The 17,701-nt window shown below is 31.9% G+C and overlaps 1 protein-coding gene across 2 annotated transcripts in view; it reads left to right on the top strand.

Moving 5' to 3' along the window:
• LOC143232243 (protein turtle-like) overlaps positions 1 to 17,701 on the top strand; it is a 131,610-nt gene that overhangs the window by 103,787 nt on the left and 10,122 nt on the right. For both annotated transcript variants that reach the window (XM_076467405.1, XM_076467406.1), the window contains exons 8-12: positions 735 to 1,034; positions 1,678 to 1,803; positions 7,153 to 7,180; positions 12,675 to 12,769; positions 15,284 to 15,411. In XM_076467405.1, coding sequence (XP_076323520.1) covers positions 735 to 1,034; positions 1,678 to 1,803; positions 7,153 to 7,180; positions 12,675 to 12,769; positions 15,284 to 15,411 — 677 coding nt within the window. The remainder of the gene's footprint in view (positions 1 to 734; positions 1,035 to 1,677; positions 1,804 to 7,152; positions 7,181 to 12,674; positions 12,770 to 15,283; positions 15,412 to 17,701) is intronic.

Below are 17,701 nucleotides of genomic sequence, written 5' to 3'. Positions count from 1 at the left end.
GCAATTGCGGGGATTACTTTAGAGATATTGGCATGTATGTAAGACGAGATCGATTATCGCCTAGACATTCTTCGAGTCACGAACTGTACCCATGTCGAAGTGTGATAACGACTTCAGGACCATAGACAAACTCGAGGTGTTAGCCTACATTATTATATCGCAAACTGCAAATGTTTATCGTATGTTGATCTTACTCTATTTCACCAATAGAATTGTTAATTCTGTTGTTTATGGACACCTTGTATTAAGAGATTTAAGTAATTACCAAAGTTTCTGACACAAATTATTTGTGGAAAATTATACATGTGAGTACTCGGTTAGAGGAAGTAGTTGATATTATAATTTGGTGGAACATAATCAGAAATATTATAAACGATCGTGAATTGTACTTTGTGTTATGTTATCTTTACTAGTTTAGTTTGTTTGACGTTAAGCACAAAGTTATACAATGGGTTGCCTGTTCTCTGCCAATCACAGGTATCGAAACTCTATTTCTAACGTTGGAAGACCGCTGTGCCAATGGGGGAGAATGTTTATGAGTACAGAGTTATAAGTAGGCTATATAATAATGAATGTATAACTAAGTTGAATCTTGTTAGTAATCACTTTGTAAAGCTACCAGTTCTATTGTGGAAATTTTACATATCATTGTTTCTTTTTCTTATAATCAAAATTTACAAAAGAAAACTACAAATTTTCTCTTGTATCAACTTTTTCTCTGCTTGCCATTTCAGGCCGTCCAGAACCAGTTAGGGAATGTGATGTATTAAACAGTACCATGACCACCATTGAAATAGAATGTGAAGCTGGTTATAATGGTGGACTACAACAGAATTTTCATTTAGATGTATTCAACTATCCACTAGAAACATTAGAAGCCAACTTGACCAATCATAACAAACCATCTTTTAGTGTTAACGATCTTCCACCAGGGACGACCTTTATTTTCGCTATTTATGCGTTGAATTCGAAGGGTAAAAGTCATTCTGTTGCGTTAACAGCATCAACATTACCAACGCCAGAAAAACGAACAGGTAAACAGCTTTAAAATTATTTATATGTTGTGATTGGCCTTTGAGTTTTAAATGCACTATTTAATACATTTTTAAACAATAATAAATTTGTAAACATCTGAACGTTAGTTGGTTTGTTTGATGTTTAATGTCCCAAAACAACTAGGGTATCTGCGCCAACATCTGAACATAACTAAGTAAACATTACAATTATAATTAATATTTAGAGTTAGTGATTTAGTAATGTTTCGGTTTGAAATAATAATTATTAGAGATGAAAACAAATTGTTGTGGTCATAACAATAAAACTAACACTTATAACTATAGATGAATGATATATTTAATCTATTTTAGAAGTTATTCATGTCTTGAAAGAAGAACTTACAACTTACCGGATGTAAAATAAGAAACTATTGTCGAAATACTATATTTTACAGATTTCCCCCTCATCTATAGAAACATATGTCATACTGTATAAACCTATACTATGTGATTTTAGTATTGATAGAGAGAAGAGAAATACGATGGTATCTTATACAGTTACTAATACTGAAGTTGCGCGTGTTAAACAACATTTCTTTAAATTTATGTTTCTAAATACATAAGTGACAAAGTATTGTGTTAATAAGTGTTCAATATTTTGAACAACGTTTTCTTTGCATAGCAAAAATTGAAAGACCAGGCATCAGTCCTGTGCTGGGAATTTTAATCGGTATAGTTGGAGCTTTGGTATTGCTGGCTATTCTAACTGTCGCAATAATGAAATACAAACATCACCAGGAAAATAAAGGTAAGATTTACGGGTTACAACATCTTAAGTTCCGGCATATAAGAATTTCCAGTATCGCGCATGAGTACAGAACTGCTAAATGGCTATTTATTAACATAAAATCAAATTCACAACAAAGGAAGTAAAAGTGGTTCAGCCGTTAAATACGGCTTTAATTAAATCGAAACTTTACTGCGTCGCTGGTCGTAAGAGAAAGGTGATAAACAAAACGTAGTTGGCTTTAAAAAAATTAATTTTTCTATAATGCTCATTGTTGATTTAACTAACAGATATGAAGCATTTGACACACACTGCTGAGCTAAGACTTTTGTTTTCAATTAAATGCGTCAAAGTTTCTTTTGTTACTTCTGTTTTATTTAAAATCATTTATAGGATTTTAAACACATTGTGTTGCAAAAAATATCGCGACGAGACAGACTAATTAACATTATCTTTTTTCCTGAGTCAAAAACAGAAACATTAACTTAAGATTGAAACAATATTTTTAGTAGCTCATTAAAAACATTCGTGATGACGAGAAACACACTTAAAGGAAAAATGTATTCTCAAGATGGCTGGTATGGGTATTAAAGCTTTAATTAAAATGAAGTACAAAACAACATTTCAACCTTCTTAGGTCAACTTAAGGTTAATAAAGAGAGAGTTTTGTCTCTTTTTGTTAACCTGAAGATGACCTAAGAAGGTCAAACCTTGTTCTGTACTTTATTTTAATTACAGTGCCAATAGCCATACCAGCCGTCTTGAGAATACAAAGCTCAACATTAGCATCTAAGGTATACCTTGTGAGACGCTGCTATCTAAAAAGCACTTTCACGTTAAAGAAATAGCTAATAGCAGCAAATTTAACTGTGATGAGAAAACCAGTTAATAGATATTACATTTTAGTCTGGGAGTAAAAACAAATTACATATAATTTAGTTTTTAGTTTAGGAAAAGACCTTAATGTAACTTTCATAACGTTTTTTTTCAGATAGTTTAAAAATCACGAAGAAATATTGAACTGTTTAATTAAATAAACATAAGAAACTTCATAAACTTAAGAGGTATCTTAGTAGCTTATCGCCTGATCGCGGTATTCAAATACCTAAACTGGAAAGAACGCTCATTTTACAATAAATTTCTTTGTCCTATTAAATGCCTTACGTTATAATATCATAAATGAAGACTTCCTCCAACACGTTAGCCTTATGTTGCACTGCATAAATTCGGGATTATGTAGGCTAGTTCATAGAAACTTATTTTGAAAGAATATAATAATATTGAAAATATTTTACTCACTTTGTTTAAAATCTTAAGGAACTTTGATTTATTTTATTTTATTTTCTGCTTGGTCAGTTAATCATGAAACACACGCATAGTAACATTTGTATTTAGAATTAAACTAATATAAATTTCGATTAGAGCAAGCTACCTGCTTAAAACGAAAGTAAAGGTCAAGTTGATATCAGCAATGACCATAACTAATTAAATATACTTAACTTCCATTCTCATTTATAAAGATGATAATGTATTATTTTGTCAGTTTTACAAATTAGTGTAACAATTAATTACTTAAACTTATTAAAAGGCAAAGTTGTTCAAAGTTTAAGTTATCTGGCTGTACACTGCTTGAAGCAAATTTTAATGTTTTGAATTATGAATGTTATGAGCAGTTTGATATAAACTTGAATAATCAATTATTTCTCATTTTCTAAACCAAATTCTACATAACTTTGAAGCAAAGACATGTGTTTAATTTACGTAAAATGAGTAAAAACTGCTAGTTATATTTTAAAGAAAAGATTAAGTGCTGTTTAGGATGTGGTTGATCTATAGTTAGTACTAAAATTCACATATTTTTGCAAGTTACTTATTTTCTAATGGGATAGTAAAGGACTAATATTTTATTTACTAAATATTACAGTGAAAAATCTAACTCACTCGAGTGTTGTCAAATAATGATTATATTAAATCGTAAGAAGAGAGGCTTTGGATGGATATAATAATTGGAATTTTTTATTGTAGCTATATTACGGAAAAAATATTTTTGATATAAAAACGAATGATTATGGTCATGAAATGTGGTAAGACTGAGTTGTGTTTCAATGTTATACGGGTTTTCAAACATGATGGGTGAATAGACGTAGTAAGTAAGATATACTTCACAATATCAGGCCTGGCATGACCAGGTGGTTAAGGCACTTGGCTCATAATCTGAGTTCGAATTCCCGTCGCACCAAACGTGCTCACGTTTTCAGCCGTGGAAACGTTATAAAGTGACGGTCAATTCCACTATTCGTTGGTAAAAGAGTAGCCCAAGAGTTAGCGGTGGGTGATGATGACTAGCTGCCTTCCCTCAAGTCTTACACTGCTAAATTAGGGACGGCTAGCACAGATAGCCCTCGAGTAGCTTTACACGGAATTAAAATCAAACAAACAAATCACAATATTAAAATATTCTTATACAGTAAGTACTCTATAATGATTAAACTATCTAATATAATGTTGCGAATTGTAATGTTTGTCCAAACATTCGTTTGTTTCCCGTTGAATAGCTGCGCACCCAGGTAAAGCTCAACATTCGCTTTTGCAGGATATTCTACACTAAATTATTAGTAAGTAATCACACTACAATTCACATTTTGAGCTTTAGCTTGGAGTGGAACCAAGAGTGCAACACTATTAATCTTTTTAAAGTCCATGAAATAATTTGTTTTTGTTTGTTTGTTTTTTGGAATTTCGCACAAAGCTATTTGAGGGGTGTATGCGCTAGCCGTCCCTAATTTAGCAGTGTAAGACTAGAGGGAAGGCAGCTAGTCATCACCACCCACCGCCAACTCTTGGGCTACTCTTTTACCAACGAATAGTGGGATTGACCGTGACATTATACACCCCCACGGCTGGGAGGGCGAGCATGTTTAGCGCGACGCGGGCGCGAACCCGCGACCCTCGGATTACGAGTCGCACGCCTTACGCGCTCGGCCATGCCAGGCCTGAAATAATTTAAACTGATGGATTAACTTAAGCTTCTCCCATTAATGGGGACATTACTTTTGTTTATTTTAAATATAAGGTAAATACTTCAGGCAGCAAGGGAGAACTAGAGAGAGAGACAAACAGATATAGTTACAGATCATAGACCCTGAAAGAAATACTTAAAATAAAATGTTTTAAATATTATTTAAATTCAAATTTATTAACAGCTTGCTGTAGATAGCTGGAAATTCTTTTACGCTAGACTAGGTGCATCACTCCCACCACGAGTATGTTCATCTGCAAGTAAAGCACAGAACAATTAAATTTGAATATCATTATGAAAATTAATGTATGTTAGATAAGACACGTGTGAGCGTATGTAAAACTGAAGTTAAAAACGTTCCATTTTTAAATAGTTTACGAAGGTCGCGTGTTAAGTTGGTAATAATATCTCATATGAGGAGGACATACTTGTTTATATAATGATGTGCGTTTATGGATAACGTGTTGAAGTCAAAAGTAAAGAGATATTTCTGAATGTTCATTAATTTTCGGTTCATGTATTTTAATTAGAAAGGCTGCTACTATTATTTTGTTTTTAAAAGATTCATTATTGTGAGAATTGTGTTGGTATATAAAGTAATTTAAAAACTGAACATAATACACTGTATTATATTTCTAATATATTTACTTTCGCCAGATTCTATTCACCTCACATTTCGTTTGCTAAGAGACATGTTCTCCAGAATAACTGGTTTTTCTGGCAAAAAATAATTGTTGCGAACATTTAAATGCAACGACAGCATTTCCAGCTAAGTGTATCCACTTTTAAAATCCCAATATTATCAGGATAAACTTGCACACTGTGGATCTGTGGGTTCAACATTTAGCTTCTGTTAATGCAAAAATAACAACAACAAATACGCAGAATTTTGAAACCGCGAGCGTGTTATAAGGATGAAAACCAAATCCCACTATACAGTCAGTCAAGAATTCATACTTTGTTCTCATGTTTTATTGACTAACTGTTTTTTTTTTTTTAAATTTCTAGCCTGTACATTCACAATTAGGGTTGAATGAAGTAGTCCTTAAATAACTTTGCGGCGAACAAAGCACAGTTAGCCCATTTTGCAACTTTGGGTTACATTGAAATTAATAAACATTTTATACCCGATATGTTCGTGTTTTTATTACATTAGATAATTTTTCAATCAAATAAGTGATTGTTATTAATTAATTCAGTGAACAATAAAATATCATGAAACTCTTGATATTACACGAGTTGGGCCTAACCTTTTGGTTAACTTGTTGAAAAGGGTCGAAATGTAGTGTGTCTCCGGATTTACAACGCTAAAATTAGGGGTTCGATTCCCCTCGGTGGGCTGAGCAGATAGCCCTTTCTGGCTTTGCTATAAGAAAACACACACAAACACGAAATGTAGTGTGTGTGTTTTTCTTATAGCAAAGCCACAAAGGGCTATCTGCTCAGCCCACCGAGGGGAATCGAACCCCTAATTTTAGCGTTGTAAATCCGGAGACATACCGCTGTACTAGCGGGGGGCGAAATGTAGTGACAGTGGATATAATTTGCACTTTATCCTGAGACTGCATTATAAAAGTGAAGATCAATTATATTACCCCCTTCCAAAACTTTCGTGGCTTTATATATTTTCCAACAGGAAATAAATAACAAAGAAGTTGATGATTTAATTGTAATATTTTTTTATTTCAAGAAGTTGGGGTAACATTATATTTCTGTAGTAAACAGGTCTTAAGGAAGCACTGAGAGCAAGTAAAGATCATAGCTTTTATTAGGCTTTATTTCAATAGTTATAAATAAACAAATAGACTATTCTTTCAACAGTTACAAATAAGCAAACAGACAATCATGCTTTCATTTAATAAATATTTTTAATTAGAACGATATCTATGAGTCTCCATTCAGATACATTTAACTTCAACGTTTTGCTTTATTTAAAATGTTAATGAATTTACTGATGAGTCAAAAGACTTGTTTTGGTTCTGTTTACGCCTGTAATAAGAAACAATAGATCAGAAATATAGAATACTGACACGTGTTTTAGATATTTACTACAGTATGACTATACAAACTGAAGTAAAACTATTCGTTACTGGAACTTTAATCTGTTGATTTGGCTTAGCCATATCTGTCGTAGTCGAATGTTTTTATGAATGTACGCAAGAAACTGGAAATGAAGATCACACAGATATCTGATATTTCTTTACCATAATATAGCTAGATAAAGAGAGTTACTGGATAAACAACCTTGCTTAAGGTGTCGCTAAAGCATTATATAGGTGCATAAGAGACATACAATGACAAATACACTACATTACGCTAGACTTAGCTTGTTTTTTGTTTTTCACTCATAGGTCCTGGAGAACAAGACATAATCAACAAGTGAGTAACATACTTATTATCATATATAAATACATAAAAAATATATTTCTTAAATTCTTTTTTTAGTTATTGTGTATTATTTAATTAATTTTACAGAACAGTTAAAGGTTCGATGTGCAAATATTTTTTATTGAATAATTCATGGTTAACACTTTATTATTTAACATACATAATTAACAATGAATGAATATCTTAGATCTGTAGTACTGGTTTATTCTCTTTATGTAGAATTTTATACATGGAAACAAGTACTTGATGGTTTTATTTCAAGTGAAATAGGAGCTTCATATTTTGTTAGGAAACTTGCAACGAGGAATACGTATCCCTTACTTGTAAGGTTACTATCGGTTTCATTAATCAGTATGTGGTTTATAATTTCATCAGCATTAATAACTAGGTAGTCTGTGTGGTATGTAAAACCTCGCCAGTAATGATAACTAGATAGACTATTATATGCTGTGTAGGACCTCATCAGTAATGACAACTAAATAGCCTGTGTGTTATATAATCTCATCAGTAAATATAACTAGATAGTCTGTATGCTGTACAGAACCTCATCAGTAGTGACAAATAGATAGTTGTATGCTGTATAGAACATCATCAGTGGTGATAACTAGACAGATGTATGTTGTATTGAACCTCATCATTGATGATAACTAGACAGCCGTATGTTGTATAGAACCTCATCAGTAATGATGACTAGACACTGTATGTTCTATAAAACTTCATTAGAAATGATAACTTGATAATCTGTGTGGTATAGAACCACATTAGTAATGATGACTAGATAGACTGTGTGGTATAGAACCTCATCTATAATCATAAGTAAATAGCTCGTGTGGTACAGAACCTCATTAGTAAAGATAACTAGATAGACTGTGTTGTATAGAACCTCACCAGAATATTGCATGTCACTTCACTCTCTGATCTGACTTCAAAAACATTTTGTCTTGTGCACGACCTTGTGTATGGACCTTGGAGAGCTTTCTTTCTCTGTTGTTATATTTGTTTCTAATGTACAGTATATGTAGTTTAGTCAGTACGAAGTGCATCTCATTGTACATCTCGAATACCCTAACTACCTCTTGAGTTACAGCTTTGTTTCTGTTCTTTTTATGCTGCACGTTTCTACAAAGCTACGGTTATGTTTACTACTATAGGCTTTGTAACAAATTATGATGTACACTGCAAATTTATTGCGTAGCACTAAAAGGACTGTCACACAAACTAACATGGTTTTTGTAACAAGATCTGAGATACCATACCAATTAACTGTGGAGCTCTGAAAGTTCTGTCGCATCATGTAAGGTGCGAATAAAGATACAGTTCTGATGTTTCTGGGTAACAGTTTCAAAACCTCTCTCTTGTGCATTTGTTAGTTTGTCACTCTTGTGGTCTTGGCATAAGATGTGCTGAGCAATTAAAGTGATTCACCTCATGCTGTTGTTAACGTGTAATCTGAAACTGTTACTATATTGATATATTATTTACTGGTCTTGAAGTTCGTCTTTCAAGCATAACCAAAAAATAATTAATAAGTTTTTCCTGGTAAAACACAGCTTTTCATCAATTATGTAGAAATTTTGTTTGGGTTTGTTGGAATAAACATTGACGTGTCCACCTTGATCAACCTATAGGTAAATAAGAAAAAAATGAAAAACTATGTAAGCTGTTTTGTGATATACCGAATCTAATAGACTTATGGCTGTTGCTTCATTCTTCGCCTTGTTACAATAATATAATGTGGATAAACTAAAGTTTCAATAATATAGAACCATTATTGAAAGAAATTATATATCAAAAAAGAATTACATATATAATATGATGACATGAATTAAGTTCAGACTTTAGTAATACTTATTATTATGACTAAACTAAACATTTACACAGATTTAAGCGATTATTTCCACTTTTCAGTTATCCACAAATCCACCTTTTTCATGAATACAAGTCCAGCAACATCCAATATCCAAATAAGTATTGAGGTGTCAATGAATTTGAAATATCTTATAAATAGCTAAAATATGTTACATGTTACCATAGAAACTGCCCCCTTTAACAAATAACAGCTGCACTTGCCAAGAGTAGATCAGACATGAATTGTTCATAATGCAAGCAATTTCTGTGCCGGTGGACTCAAGTCGATCAAATTTGTTCAGATTGCTACTATTTATTGTGAGTCTTTTAATATTTTTGTAACGTTACTGGCATCAATATTTCATAAAATCCTAATCTTAACATAGTGAGTAGTAAAGACGCACGTAATCAATGTGAAAAATTTACCATATTTATCTAAACGAGAAATATCAGTAACTCAACAGGTCTGTTTATAAAAAGGACGCAATAAAAGCTATCTTCTATTAGTATAGACTGTGCTTTAACTTTACAGTAGGTACAGAATGTATCTTGTAAAGCCTCACTGTCTAGTAGTGGCTTCACAAAAGTGATTGTTTCTCTTCAAGTACAGAAACTTGTTATTAAATTCCTCCAGATGTTTTATTTTTAATTTTGCATTTGTGTAATAATCCCTTCTTTAAATACAAAGGGTCATATGAGACTGAACAATGCATTCTAAAAAATGATTTTGAAAGGAAACCGATTCTAGATTTTATTCAAGTCTTTTTATCTCCAGCCATTTCGTTTCATCTGCAGTATTAAAGACCGCCATATTTATCTTTTTCCTGTTCATTCTCAGTAGAATTATAGCTTATCTTTTCGCTGCGCAGCTAACTTGAACTGTTTATTACATAAACTACAGAACTACAAACAGCCTGTCAATACCTTTAGAAGAACGTCAATGCCGTGAGTGGATATTTGTACAAAAACGCCATCTTATGGAATATGCGTCTTTTGTGTTTTCTGTTTCACTATCGGGGGTGGGAGTGCTATTGGAGTAGTCTCTCACACAGTTTCTAAAATCACTACATTAGTATTATCCTCGAGTAATAATATTTCATCATCCGCTACCTTTTTACGTTCAACAGTCAGGAACAAACATGGCTATTACTTCTTATTTAACGTCGGTATTGGTGGAGATGGACGTTTCTTTCGGATGGCTTCTCGATGAATTCGTAGCGATCAAAGCTCAACAAATATTTCAGTCTAGGGCTAGATTTGATTCCAGACTTTTTATTGGCTTTTTATTTAGCATCAATGCAATGCCTGTTAAAGTGTTTAGTGCATTACTCATCCTAGATACTTAGATCTTTTACAATGTACCTTAAAACGTAATTACTGTTTCGATAATTTTAAGCTAAAGCCATAAAAGGAGGAAATGTATTTTTTTTATCTATCTTAAAACATTAATATTCGAGCAGAACAGAATTTTGGCAAAATAATCCAGAATTTCTCTGTCTCATTGTCTTAAAATGACAATTATAAATGCTGTTTTCAGCCAACCCAGAAATACCCATTAGGGTGTGTTTTGTGTGATCTAGAAACTGCTTGAGATCATGTAGTTTATTAATTTTTAGAAAACATGTGTTCGACTTCGACTTGGTCGGAAAATTTTGTACTTAAGAACCAATAAGATATCGTTATTACTCTGAAATTCAATTGTAATTAATCTGTCAGAATAGAGATTGTGATGGATATGCCCGGAATAACTCTATAATTGCTATAAAGACAATTTGGCTAGAATTAACAAATGTTTTCATTTTTGTGTAAATGCTTTTGACTAGAAAAAGTTAGAGTTGTATTTCTACATTGTATCTTATCACTCTAGACAACTTTACAGTTGACTGTAAAATTATAATGCATCAATATTGTTAAAGTAAGATACGTACGGCTGGAATATTACATGTTACTTTAATACACGCTTCATCTCCAGACAACTACGCAGGTTGGTGCATTAACTTATAGTTTACACATTAAAAATAACGAACATGGTTTTTAAATATCTATCTATGTACAGATCATATTATGTTTGTGGTAATTAAATAAAAATTCACTCTATTCTTGCATACAGAACATTGGGGTTTTGAATCTTCCAACGTTCAAGCAAAATGTATTCATTTGTAGTTTCAATTTATATAAAACTAAAATTTCCAGAATTCTTTTCATCTATGTTCACGCTCCCATAATAGCACAGCGGTATGTTTGCAGACTTGGAAAGCTTGAAACCAGGTTTCGATACCAATGATGGGCAGAACAGACAGCCCATTATGTAGCTTTGTGCTTAACTCCAAACAAAACATAAGCTCAAAAGTTTTTTTAACTTGTTCTATTTTGTTTTTCTTTACTGTAGATTTTCAGTTCTCGTATGAGTGAGCAAAGCAATGGATGTACTGGGAGTTTGAAATATCGAAATACATATAGTCCGGAAATGTTTAATGTATACGGCAATAAAAACCGTACTCGTAAAAGTTTATGTCTATCGATTGAGAAGGAGAAACAGCATAAGAACATACAAACATCATAAGTGGTGGCTTTCATCCAATGTATGACTCTTTGATATTTAAGACAAACTTTCAAAACTCTGTTATACGTTTCGTAATTATATGTGGTATCTAAATTACTATGACTTTTTGAGGAAATCACATTTCTCGATGTTTAATTAGTGAGCCACACGAACGTATTACTGAGAGTACGCTGTCTTTTTCTTTAATTTAGCGAATTTTAGTACCTTTTAATATTTTGTTAATTTTAGAAATATTTTGGTTAATAGAAAACTTTCCCACTTGTAGTAGAGTCGAACTTGTACGTTTCTGCTGTGTGTTACCCACTAGTAACTAGGTTGACAGTGACCTAACAACGTATTTGAGTTCATTAATCGCACAGTAGAAATGCTATTTAAAAATTAAATACAACTGCTGTAGTGATAAATGACTTGTATAAATAGTGTCTTGTCCACTGCTGTGTTTGTTGTATTGCAGCCGACCCAAAGAACCCTTAACTGAATGAAACATGAAGTCGATAATGAATTGGACGAACTTAATGTTTCATAAATATAATTATTATATACCCTTTTAATTATTGAAAATCCTTAAGGGATTAGATAAAAAATATACTGTTCAAAATTATAATAGGCGTAACACTAATGTCTTATGATAAATACAATTGATTATAAACATGCTTTGCCAGCATGTAAAAAGCGTTGGCACCATAACGATTGTTGTTATTACAAATGTTTAGTATAAATAGCGTTCCAAGGAGGAAGGTGTTTGTTGTACTACAGCTAGACTGTTGGGATCCAGATGGAGGGAGTTTCATCCTTACCAATAAATTTTTCTGACATAATCCGTTTAAAATACTATTTATGTACACTCTAATTCTAAATAATAGATAAGTAATGTAACAGGTTTAATCTTATGATTAATTAAAATTGGCTTTTGCTTATATTAATAAATATTTTAAATGTATCGCTATTCTGATAAGTAACATCTGTGTATCACACTTATATAAAAATTGTAATAGTTACAAATCGTAACTGTGATGTTATGAATAACGGAATATATACAATTTATACACAAGAAGAAAATATTCAATTTTTTAGACACCATACACCTTTCCAGAAAGATATGGATGAGGGGCCAGACTCGGACACACGGGAACCTGATGTAATTCCTGCATTGGCTGTTGACTCTCAGGGTTTGTATTACTTCTTCATACACACTTCAAAGGATAGAAAGTTTTTTTATATGGCTCGACATAATAAATACACTTTCAGTTATATATTTCTTATCTGTCGTACCGTTATAAAATACCCTAATACCGTTTTTAACATTTTATTTGTAACTCAAAACTGTAAAGAATAAAAATGATCTACTCCATATTTTTCGAACATACACCTTAACGGTTTGTTAAAGATCACGTTAAACTGTCACTGTTAATTGTGATACTCTCACCTAGAATATCTCGGTATCTTCAAAGTTATATAACGTATAATCTAAATTTCATGACATATAATCTACATATTAATGAAACAATTGCCACATGATTTTACACTGTGTCTGTTCTTGATGTGTCTGTGATGCATGATATGATAACAGGAGCTAGAATCGTGTAAAGTTAGATCGGAAGTGACAAATAAATTTCTTTGCTCATTAAGCCACAATTGCATAGAGAACACCGTTTCTATTGTGAAATTACAAATACGGAAATCTTACATTACATGCATATAAACTAAATATTAAAAGACAAGATTCCCAACGAAAATACTTTGAGCGAGCTCATTTTATAGTTGCCTTCAAATACAGGGACCGTTCATTAGGTTACAAAAATTTACAAAATACACCATTTGTTTTCGTATGCAAAATATACTGCTTATGAAACTGATTGAGTACTTCAAATACATAGACGTATTAATACCGTAGTTAGGCTATTAAACAATGGGTATTAGCTAGTATTTTCTCCATTTTCAAAAGGGCGTGATTAAAGGTGTTCATGTAGAAAGAATGGTTGTTATTGCAAACGGTAGCACCAAATAATAGTGACTGGTTGGAAGTAAAAACGAGCGAATAAGTTCGTAAAGTGAAAGACATGTCAGACGTATTTTGTATTTTTCGACATTTCAAGCCTTTGTAGATTATATATTGACATGGAAAAGATTGTAGTGGCAGGAGTTTTGACCGTTAATTCGTCTTGAGCCCATCTGCCAAATTTGGCCTGCTAACTCCTAAACTGTGAGAGGATCCTGTAGGCCAACAAACAGATTCACATACTACTTAAACTAACAATGTGATTGCATTTCTTCATTGATGTTAGGGCACTGGTTAATATGCTTCATCTACAGATTTTATTTTAAAGTATCACATGTTGTATGACATTGTATAAAGTGTCTATTTTAAGTTATATTTTTTATATCTAACCTTCGAGTCTTAAGGATTTGTAAAGAATTGGAATATGAACAAAAAATAATTCATTATATTTAAGAATTTTGGGATAAAATTTTGTGTTCCCCCAAAATACAGTTAAGAACAATGTGCATGGCCAGGACGTGATACTAGTGTCAGTGAATAAAATAAAAAAAAAAAAATAAATACCTGTACTAATTTTTTCAAAACAATAAAATAAGAAAAGAGAACCAAAAGTAAAACCTACTTCTAAGAAACAACAACAGTAAAATATTTTTAAAATCACCTTTTTATATAATAACACTATTGAGTGACGTAGTTTATGAAGCTTACGGCATGGCCAAGCGTGTTAAGGCGTGCGACTGGTAATCTGAGGGTCGCGGGTTCGCATCCCTGTCGCGCCAAACATACTCGCCCTTTCAGCCATGGGGGCGTTATAATGTGACGGTCAATCCCACTATTCGTTGGTAAAAGAATAGCCCAAGAGTTGGCGGTGGGTGGTGATGACTAGTTGCCTTCCCTCTAGTCTTACACTACTAATTTAGGGACGGCTAGCGCAGATATCCCTCGAGTAGCTTTATACGAAATTCAAAAACAAACAAACAAGCTTACGGCAAGGTATTTATTTGCTGCTTAGGTCACGAGAGTATATCGCATGTGGTAATAAATTTATGTAATATTTTGCTACATTGTAATATATGTACGTCACCGCTAGGGAAGCTGATGTATGTTTCATAATATATACATATTTACTCAAAATAAACGTGATCAGCTAGAAAATGAGGTAGTGTTTTAATGTAACCAAAATTCATAGATAAGCTAAAGAACAGAAGGAATAATAAATGAAAGATAAACAAAGCCATAACAAAGAAAAATAATTTGCTATCTCACAGATTGACACAAAAACGAAATGTAATGGAATGCATTAGGTTTTGTATTATGTGTTTTTTCAGCTGTATTTGTTGAAGAGATGTCAAACTACATGCATATATACATTTATATACATAATAAAAATGAAATAGAAACTCTATAATCCGAGAGCTTTCTAAAGGTGGATCTTACAGCTATTATTTATATTTCATTTTTATCAAGACTTCTTGAACCTACATACTTTTAGAACATAATGAATACTTTTATATACATATAATATATATCCGTTAATATCTTTATAAAACTAACGCAAGTGACGACTTTACAACTGATGTTATTTTATCTATTTATTATTATCGAAAACAAATTTTGACACATATACACGGTTTATTCCTGGAACACAAACAGTAACATCGTTCCGTTTTGTTTCTCCTTTAAGATAAAAATGGTGGTATTGAGAAAGGAGCCGATAGCTGTCAGAGTTCACATAACGGAAAAGGTCGACCACGTGATTTCTCTGTGCCCCAGTCTAAAGTTTTCGGAACTCCAACAGTATCTGTGTCAGAGGTTAACTTACTTTTACTTTTTTATGCAGTAATAGATACTTTAATAAAGCTGAATGATCAGAGCTCATTAAAAAATTAAAATTACTGATATTCATGAATTGTTTGGGGATGTAATAACATTTGTAGATAACGTCAAGAGTAAAAGAGATATTTTCAAGTGCTTATTATTTTTTGGTGGGCCTATATATGTAATTTCATTTATTTCAAATATATGTTTACTTCTGTAGTTAACAAATACGTAAATTGTATCACTACACAATTATAATCCGTGATGACGAGAAAACCCATAATTTTTCCTTGGAAGTTTTTCTGTTGGACGTCAGTAGAATTGTCGAAGTTGTTGAACTGGCGCAGTTATACAAGAATAAATCATAAGAATCCATAACTCTAATATTTCACGTTCAGAACTCTCGGTTACTTGTAAAGGATGCAACAAGGTAGCATGTTAAATCCAAGAATGCTTGTTAGAAAAGACAAGGGTTGTTTCTGTCGTAAACAATAGAAAATATTCTAATACGGCATATTTTACTCTATATAAAGTAATACTGACTGTACTTATATGCACGAAGCATTATAACAGAGTGTTTAAACTGTCCCCCCTCGGTAAAACGACCATCTATCTATGCTCATCGGTTATTATGTGTTACCACCTATAAAGAATTATGTATAAGTATTGATTACGGTACCTATGCATAAACATATTAGTGGACGAATGTAAATGTGTCGAAAAGAAATTTTCAAATAGTTCCCACTCTTCAATTCCATGTATCTCGTGATACTTCTTGGCTCAGAATTATCCTATTTTTATTTTCAATTCTTTTATAATCTTATACTATACATTACATATCTCCGAGTTAAATATAATTATTAATATAAATTAATATAAATTTACAGTTGTTATACTTTATCCTTTAGGGAGACAGATCCAATAAACCGAAATTCACCTGATATATTTCTTCCATCACTTCCTGTCTTTAAAAAATATCAATCATTCTTTAAGAAACTTGCTATTGCTTTATTTGAAGCCAATCGAAAAAAGAATATTTTAACTTGTTAAATGCCATGCACCCTACAGCCATTGAGATAAAACGTTTGAGCAATGAGACGGCATTTTGTTTGTTTTCAGCATTGGAACTTTGCTTGACCGAATATATAAATTATTTAATTTATTAATAGCCTAGTTATAATAGCAAATAAATTATATCTATGAGATTACACTATTCTTATTAAAAGACAGACCTCGAGCTTGACATGACGTCTATTATTCCATCACGATACAAGTGTAATAAAAAAGTTGAAAAGCCATGATTTTTTTGTTTTATATGGGTATTTTTTATTGTACAAGTAGTTAAAATGTAAAAAATTGAAACTTATTAAGTTAGATAAGAAAACTTAAATGGATCTCAATAAACAAAATACACTATAGCACGTGTGATTCGAACATGCGTGTTGGTAACTCATTCGCTTACACAAAACTATTTAACATAGTAAAAGAGTTGTCGCTGTGCTTTGGGAGTGTCTAAGTACAATCGTTAAGAAATGAAACTACGATAGACTTCTATTAGTTTAACTGTAAATATGTATATATAATTGTCTGTTATAATATGTAGTCATTCTAGAATATTTAACATATTTCTTAGGTTGTAGACAGAAGGTCAGTTATATTGACCGAGAGCTATAAAGTTAGTGTTAGGATGTAAAAAGAACAAATAGAATAAAACTTTTGATATTCATTTAGAAAAGTCTCGAAATTATGGAAATAAGATTTGAAAACTGTAAGATGAAAAACGATTTTTATTCTAATATGAAAAATCATCTTGCAGTTGGACTGACTCAATAAAAACTTCATAAAATTTCATAAAAGTCATGTATTGTGTTGAGGAATAATTTATGAGCGTTTTTTCAAGTTAAAAAATATATTCATAAATGAAACGCTTTCGCAAAATATTTCATGTCGTCTGGTAGATAATTTTTTACTCTAATAGATGGTGTGTTTGATTTTCATGTCTTTAATTTTTGCTTTCATTTTCAGCTCATTAAATGGAATGTCAAGAAGACAAAATCGAGCATTTTCCACACCATCTGCTTTTCGCATTTAATTTCTTGCAATTTCGTTTAAAACAATGCATACTATATACCTAGGTATTACATGAAATAAAGTATCATAATAAATGTTTTGGGTGTAATGTGTTCATCCATTGAAGTATTGTATAGTCTTGCATGTAATGCTTGAATGAAATTATTTAAAAACGCTCACGAATTATTCCTCAACCTAATAGAAATACTTATTA

The sequence above is a fragment of the Tachypleus tridentatus genome, chromosome 11 (genome assembly GCF_004210375.1).
Source record: "Tachypleus tridentatus isolate NWPU-2018 chromosome 11, ASM421037v1, whole genome shotgun sequence".
Taxonomy (NCBI): Eukaryota; Metazoa; Arthropoda; class Merostomata; order Xiphosura; family Limulidae; genus Tachypleus; species Tachypleus tridentatus.
The sequence above is the reverse complement of the archived record's forward strand: the minus strand, read 5'-3'. Positions and strand labels throughout refer to the sequence as shown.